This window comes from Camellia sinensis, chromosome 5 (genome assembly GCF_055761805.1).
Source record: "Camellia sinensis isolate YWXY chromosome 5, ASM5576180v1, whole genome shotgun sequence".
In the NCBI taxonomy this organism is placed as follows: domain Eukaryota; kingdom Viridiplantae; phylum Streptophyta; class Magnoliopsida; order Ericales; family Theaceae; genus Camellia; species Camellia sinensis.
Genome location: NC_138965.1, coordinates 45,873,898 through 45,882,433, shown reverse-complemented (window position 1 = coordinate 45,882,433; position 8,536 = coordinate 45,873,898). Strand labels below are relative to the sequence as shown.

The window sequence follows — 8,536 nt, the reverse complement described above, 5'->3', positions numbered from 1 at the left end:
AAATTCTATTTAATATAATACGACCAAATCACTCTTCTAATTCTCTGTGCTTATTTCTATTTTGAAATTAATACACAATAAAAAAATAACAATAATTTATTATTCTATGAAGAAAATCTCTTCCTCATTCCATGAGAAAAAATCTCTCCCTTATTCCATAGGAAAAAAATCTCACATTCTTAAAATCCTCAATTGTCTACCTTCTGAAAATCTCTTACTAAATGTTGATGTGAACTTTTTACATTACAAATATATGTTGATAAATAATATCTCCTCATGGAACCATACACACACTCATATTATATGAGTATGTGAAAATTAATATGGAGTGCAACTACCTATTTGTATTATAGAATTAATGTGAACATTCAAATCTCTATGTATACACTATGTTTGTGACAAAAATAACACATTATTGTTTGTTCTAGTATGACTAATAATATACAATTAACCTTCGAAAAAACAAAACATATACCAAAGTACAATGTGAATGTTCATAATAAACAACAAACATACAACTAATCTTAAAAAAAATAAAACTCATATTAAAATATAATGTGAATATTCACAGTTTACAATTAACATACAACTACCTTTAAGAAACTAAATTTATACCAATGTGAACAATCACATTGTAATGTGAACACATAAAACAAAAGTTAAAATCGACTATTTCGATTGTTCAATAGTAACAAAAATGATTATTCAATCAACAAACATAGTAACAAAAGCAACAAACATATAACTAACTTTCTAAAAAATAAAATTTATGCCAAAATACAAATGTTCATAATTTACAATTAACATATAACTAGCTTTAAAAAAAAAAAACTAAATTCATATCAATATGAACATTTACACTGTAGCGTGAAAACATGAAATAAGATTAAAAAAAGTTTGAATCATTTTGATTGTTTAATGGCAATAAAAATGATTGCTCAACCAACAAGTATAGTAACAAACAATATATAACAAATCATTAAATAATATATAAAAAATCATCAAGTAGTTCATATATATTGACACACCTTTTTAGAAAAATCTGTATATAGTCAACCCCGACATAAAATTGGCGAATAAACTACACAATATTGATAATTATACAAACCGACGAAGAGACTACAGTTTATGTATAACAATAGCAAAAAAGCGATTGTTCATCATCTGTACCACCATCTCTGTTGCGAGTTCATTATCATCCCTATCATTAGTTTACATGTACAACTAACATTCTTTTCCAAATGTTGTTCCATGGTAGGACCTGATTGCAAAACAATGGTTAATGAAGGTCTTTGATCAAGTGAATCTCTTACATTGAAGCAAAGAAAATACTAAGAATAATAATCTTCTATATTTATATACAGTATTTTATCTATATCATAAATGAAATATATCTAATAATAATTTTTTCTCTCCTAGATATAAAGTATAATATATATATATATATGTCAATAATGATAGAGATCATGAAAAATATATCATGAAATTCATCATGAAGATTTTTCATCTCTTGATTAGCGTGTAGTATTTTATTGTATGGGTAATCTAAATGTAGAGAATTTTTCATTATTATCTTCATGATATTTTTTTCATGATTCTTAGCATTACTATATATATATATATATTATAATAAAAATTTATATCGGTAAACAATCCGTATAATACTTTTAATCTAGGAAACAAAACCTATTAGAATACAAGTTCAAATGTATGGGATTAGGTGGAATACAAAAATACTTTGTGGACTTATTGGGCTATAAGTCTTTTAAATGAAAATAAATCTCTTAATGGAATTTGTTTGGTGTGCAAAAATATTTTGAAACTAAATAAAAATAAAAAGTGAGAAATATATTTGCGGAGTTGTTAGAGTTGATGGCTGGGTGTTAAACGAATGTGGTGACCGACGGTGGTCAAATGTCTTCAAAGGTCACATAGTGGTCGGCCGAATGGTAAAAGGTGAGGTTAAAGATCATGACGGTTACCACCTGTTTGTCGGAGAGTCACTGAAATGGGCCGAAGCTTGCCATCCATCGACGGGGTGGTAGTGGTGAGTGAAAGGAGAAAGTGAAAATTTATTTTAAATATAACTAAAAGCATATATATTTTTTGTATTTTCAAATTTTTTTAAAACCGAAAATAATTTCTCAAAATTTTCGGTTTCAATTTTCAAGAAGAATAAAAACAAAAAAAGAAAATAAGAAATGAAAACGCTAACAAACCAACCCTTTACGTTCCGATCTCAGGTATGTTTGGATCTCTCCACCTTCTCTCTCCGCAACATTCATACTCTCTCTCTAGAGTTATCGCTCTACCGGTAGGTGTTACAGATCTAATTCCAGTCTGATCCATTCGTATTAGTTTATTCATTGGTTTTCGATTCCATTTAGTGCTGCCAAATTTTGGATCAGATCGATTAACCCTAATAACATCTGCACTACTTGGATCTATAAATACGTAACACACATGTATGTATATATATATATGCGTGTGTGTGTGTGTTAACTTGATTTGGTTATGTAGGTGCGCGATACAAATTCGTGTTGATGCTTTCTCACCAGTGATTGTCGCACTTCAATTGGGTTAAAAATGGTAATTTTTGCTTATTTGTTGCTTCCATTGGAGTTTTGGTATTTTATTTGTATTTATTGATCCGATATAGAAGTTTACTGAGGGTTGAAGTTACTTTTCTTGCTGCTAAATTCAAACCCTTGGATTGGTCTCTGACAAATTTGCCTATTTTTGATTACATCTTTGAATATTTTTTGGGTTAATTGTGGTAATTGTTTGCAATGCAGGTGGTTATTGCTGTTTCTATTACAAGTAAATCTGGCAAAGGTCAATATCTCTCTCTGTCTCGGTCTCTGTCTCTGTCTCGGTCTCTGTCTCTGTCTCTGTCTCTGTCTCTCGCTATCTCTCTTGAAAATAATTTAGATTGCATGAGTTTTTCTATTTAATTCTTGATAACTAACTTATCCTGTTAGGTTACGTAGCAGTGGGGCAAAATCTAGAGTTTTTAGGGCTTGCTTGATTAGGAGGATTATAACATATGATTGAGATTATTAATTCATGAGATTCACATTCTATTTTTTGATTACAAATTTTATTATTCGGATTAGATTCTAATAAGGAAGATTTATTAGAAAATCTTTTTTCAAGTGTTTCTATCCCAATTAGCCCAAAAGATATTCTTGTATTCCAATAAGTCCTATTATTTAAACATTTGATCTATCAAATCTTAATTCTCATATTTAAGGTATTTTATGGACATTTCTACGCTTACAAATATTTTTTGAACGGTAACAATTTAGTGATGTGAACATTCATATTTTACAATATGAATATTCACATTGACGTGTGGATGTTCACATTGGCAATATGAATATTTACATTGACATGTTAATATTCACATCACAGAATATTCACACTGTAAATGTAAATATTATTAGAGGTATTTTGGTAAATATGTTACTCATAGGACTTATTGGAATATAAGAAAATAATGTGAATTAGATGGAACATAAGTAGATAAAAAGAGATTTATGAAAAAGTGTCCCTTCTAATAACCATTCTATCCAATAAAATTGATGGATGTTTTAATCCTATAACTAATAATGCAAAACATACATATAATTGAAATTATATATTTCCATATCTATTGCAAAACAAATACGCACAAGAAAGAATTATGTATCTCTCTAATCCAGCTGGATAACTAATCCTACACTAATCTCATGAATTGTTAAACTTTGGGGTTACCCCATGGTTTTCAAAATACTGAATTGCCAAAACAATCCAAATTGTGGTAGGATTAGTGTTATAGTAGGATCACAGGTAGGATTGTATAGGATCATGGGGGATTGTATAATATCATCGTAGATCGTAAGTAGGTAGGATTGCTTTCTTTGTGATTTTCACTTTATTTTTAATATGCATGATTTTTATTTGTCTTTTATCTTATTTTCAATAGAAAGTAGAATTTTATGATCCTCGTTCCAATCCTACTATTTGATCCATGAGACCCTTTCGCTGATCCTAGGATCCTCGTTCCAACCGTTCCAATCCCATTCACTCTCTTCTGCTTTTTATTTATTTAATTTTTAATTATACTTATGAGGACAACATAGCTTGGAAATGGAGATAGGTTTTTGTTGTCCTTAATGATTGTTTAAAGTTTGGTACATTTGGCTTATATTGAATGTTTCAATTTTTTTTTCTTCTTTTCTTTACTGGAGGTGTTGGTTTGGGTGGGGTGGTGAGCGATTATTGGTTGATCTCAGGAGTACATACGAGCTTGTTATGTTCAATCTTGTGTTAGAAGCAATCCGCGTCATTAATCTCTTTTGAACACGAGTAGTGAGCCCTTCTTCCCTTTGGATCTATATATACCTTTATCGTGTAAATCTCCCCTTGCTCATTAAACACTGGGCAATTTGAATTTGCTGATTTCTTACAATAGACTAGGGTTCAAGACTGTTATGAGAAATATTTTTTTCTTACACGCCTCCAAAGGAGGTATGGCTTGCGAAGAAAATGTTCAATACCTTTATAATTGAATTTGTTTTTCTCTTTTCAATTTGCACTAAGATGCTTTAGCGTCTCCAATTAGGGATGGTCGTTTTCTCCTGCGCCGCTTAGCACCCGTATCCCCCCTGCCCTGCACGGATTTTCCCCGTCCCGATTAAGAAGTGAGGCAGGGATGGGTTTTGCTTCCCTCGCCCCATTCCACGCATACCCGACCTCGATTGTATTTATTAAATATATTTATATGTATATAATATATTTATTCATTTATTTTCTATCTTATATAATATAACTCTCACCAAGTATAAATTATTATTCGTAATATACTAAATTATCTATAATTTTTATTAATATTTTCATTTTTGAACTTAAAAAATTAACCTACCTCTCAACTCGCTTCTGTCACCCCTCGATTTGCCCCGTCCCCAATATGATATGGGGCAGGGGTGGATTTCTATAAACCCACCCCAAACTTGACCTGTGACCATTCTTATCTCCAATGGTAGGTTGGGCAAAAGCTTCTTCTCAAGTGGCATGCTGTTAGTACTTTGATATTTGGGAGCTGGCGGCCTGACACTTGGTGGCACCTTGCATCTATGTCAGGCTTGGACCGCGGCATGAGGGAGGCATGCCAAAACAAGAAGGTAGGCAATCAGTTGTGTCGTTCGGCGGCGGCACTCAACCCTTGGTCAAAGGATGGGTATCATAGCACGTGCAAGGCATAAATATGACCTTAATGCTAAGCTGCATCATAGTTGGGGGTTTAACAAAATCAGACAGCTTGACTTGGCTAGACAGTAAGGCGTGGTGCACAACTTGGCTAGTTAGCAAGGCAGTTAGGCTTGAGCAAGGCCAACAGATGGCACTCAGGGCTCTGTTTGGCTGGTGGCTTGAGAAATTCGAATTGTCTAGGGCAAGACAAAGGCTTCCTAAAATATAGGGGCGGTTGGGGGCGGTTATGCACAGAACCAGACATGCTGGCAAGGAACAAGGAAGGCTGAAATAAAGGAGCAATTGGTGATAGTTATTTTTGTAGGCGTTTTAAATCTGTGCTAATCCCTTGGTAAGTTGGGGGTGTCAATTGCCATGCTAGGTGGCATGTGTCTCTTATGTTTTGTAGCTTGTTTGAATTTCAAATGTTCTGATAGCAAACTCGAATTTATCAAGTGTTTGAGAGTTTGGCATTTGGCTCTCCTTTGTAATTGTTGGTGAAATAATAAAGATTGGGTTTTTCCTGTAATTGGTGTGTTGCTTATCTTGTATGCTTGACGAAATTTAATTTGTGTTCGTGAGTTGCATACATTGGTTGAGACTAAGTGTTGAGACTTAGTGTCATTGCAAGAAAATTTTATAGTCTGAAATTAGCCCTATGACAATTGGTATCATAGCACGGTTGCTCGTAAATGGTGTCTGGTATGGATGCTTTAAAAGAATGGGTGACTCAGTTGGAGAATTTGGTGGGGGTGCCAGTTGATGAAAGTCGCTCTTTGACGGATCGATTGGATGCCGTGGTTTCTAGGTTTCTTGCCCTCAAGGCCTCGACGACAGATCGGTTCAAGGGAGTCTTGGAAGACATGGCCACCATGGCTGATGCTTGGAAAGACAAGTTGCAGAATGTGGAAGACAAATTGTCTATCGTCAAGAAAGCTGTTTGTGGGCATTCTGGTTATGGTGAAGTCCCTTCGAAAGTAAAAGTCCCTGACCTTAAGGCATTGGGCGATGCTCGCAATGCCAAGGAGCTTTGAGAACTTTTTATAGGATATGGAGCAATATTTCAAGGCCGCTCATCTTCTTGAAGCGGAGAAAGTCATGATCACAAGCATGTATCTCTCTGGGGATGCTAAGCTTTGGTGGCCCACAAGGATGGAGGATGATGCTCGTCTTGTGATCGAGACGTGGGAATTATTAAAGGAATTGAAAGAGCAGTTCCTTCCTTGCAAGAGATGCTTTGAAGCGATTGAAACATAGTAGATCAGTAAGGGAATATGTGAAGCAATTCAGTTCGCTAATGTTGGACATCAAAAACATGTCAGAGGAAGACAAGTTGTTCACCTTCATGTTTGGCCTTCAGAATTGGGCATAGTTAGAACTTTGTAGGTTGGGGGTGAAAGATTTGCCCTCTACCGTGGCTGCTGCGGATGGTTTACTTGACTACAAATTGAGTTAAGTATCCACTTTTGAATCCCAATCTTCTAAACAGAAACGGAAGGAGAAAAAGGGAGACCAGAAGTGAAATGAGGGCTACAAGAAAGGGAAAGAGGGCTACAAGTCCAAACAGATAAGTAAGGAATCACAAAGTAAGGGAACAAAATCTGACTCCAGTTGCTTCATTTGTGATGGACCTCACCGAGCCAAAGACTGTCCAAAGCTGGAGAAGTTAAATGCTATAGTTGCTGAAGATGATAAGGCGGGATCTGACTCAGATGGCCTTACTCGAGTCAACCCCTTGTAATTGCTGAGTGTAATCAAGCAGAGAGGACCTCTTTATCTGGTTTGATGTACATAAAGGTGTTGATGGATGGCATTGAAGTGTTTGCAATGGTTGACACTGGTGCCACCTATAACTTTGTGTCTGAAAGGGTAGTGTAGTCCCTAAAGTTAAAGATTGTCCAAAAATCCATGCAGAATCAAGATTGTGAATTTTGCAGCCCAACGGGGGCATGGGATGGCTCGGGATGTGAAGGTAACAGTGGGTGAATGGACTGGACAATTGAACCTGATGGAAGTTCCATTAGATGATTGTGATTTTATTCTTGGGAACGACTTTTTTGTGGCTGCAAAAGTGGCATTGATGCCATATTTGGATGGGTTGTTGATTTCAGATGAGAAGGAACCTTGTTTTGTGTCTGGATCTAGGCGACCAGACAAGAATAAAAGGGCAAAGAAGGATGAGATGCTGTTGGCCATGCAAGTGCGTAATGGGCTAAGGAAGGGCGAGGAGACATTTCTTGTAGCGTTGATTGAGATCAAACTTGCCCTTATCATTGAAGTATCGGATGCAGTGACTGATGTCTTGGCGGAGTTCGTTGATGTAATGCCTCCAGAGTTGCCTAAATCTCTCCCTCCTCGACGTGCCACTAATCACAAAATCAAATTGGTGCTTGGTGCTAAGGCTTCTGCGAAGGCACTCTATTGAATGTTGCTGTTGGAACTTGCTGAACTAAGGAAGCAGTTGTCGGAGTTGTTGGAAGCCGGTTTAGTCCAGCCTACCAAAGCCTTATACGCTTCCCCAATACTTTTCAAAAAGAAGCAAGATGGATCATTGCGGATGTGCGTGGATTATCGGGCCCTGAACAAAGTGACAATAAAAAAACAAGTATCCTGTCCCTTTAGTGGCTGATCTTTTCGACTGTCTTAGCAAGGCCACTTTCTTCACAAAGTTGGACCTTCGCTCACGTTACTGGCAACTTCAGGTTGCGGAAGGGGACGAGGCAAAGACCACTTGTGTAACTAGATATGGTTCTTTTGAATTTTTAGTTATGCCTTTTGGCCTTATTAGTGCTCCTACGACATTTTGTAATTTGATGAATGATGTTTTTAATGATTTTGTTGATCGGTTTATAGTTGTTTACTTGGATGATATTGTAATCTATAGTGAAACATTACAAGACCATTGGACCCATTTTAGAAAAGTGTTTTCCCGACTGCTAGAAAATAAACTCTATTTAAAGGAGTGTGAGTTTGTTTAAAAAGAAATCAAGTTTCTTGGGCATATTATTTGCTGAGGCCACGTCAAAATGGATGGAAAGAAGGTGCAGGCTATTATGGAATGGTCTCCACCCACCAATGTTGCAGAGTTGCGATCTTTCTTGGGTTTGGCAAATTACTATAGAAAGTTTATCGAGGGGTATTCAAAGAAGGTTACTCCCCTCACTGATTTGCTGAAAAAAGATAACAAATGGCATTGGTCCATTAGTTGTCAAGAGGCCTTTGACAAATTGAAAGGTGCGGTGGCAAGTGAACCGGTCTTGCGACTGCCTAATTTTGAGTTGCCTTTTGTAGTGCACACAGATGC

The 8,536-nt window shown here is 35.8% G+C and overlaps 1 protein-coding gene across 4 annotated transcripts in view; it reads left to right on the top strand.

The window, feature by feature from the left end:
- The first annotated feature begins 2,147 nt into the window (after positions 1-2,147).
- Positions 2,148-8,536, top strand: part of LOC145790606 (coatomer subunit delta-like) — a 36,898-nt gene continuing 30,509 nt past the window's right edge. For 2 of the 4 annotated variants that reach the window (XM_082868763.1, XM_082868765.1), the window contains exons 1-3: positions 2,169-2,314; positions 2,521-2,589; positions 2,796-2,835. In XM_082868763.1, the coding sequence (XP_082724889.1) occupies positions 2,587-2,589; positions 2,796-2,835 (43 nt within the window). In that variant the 5' untranslated portion in view covers positions 2,169-2,314; positions 2,521-2,586. Of the gene's footprint in view, positions 2,315-2,520; positions 2,590-2,795; positions 2,836-8,536 lie in introns of all 4 variants that reach the window. The other 2 variants (XM_082868764.1, XM_082868766.1) reach the window with 2 other exon arrangements.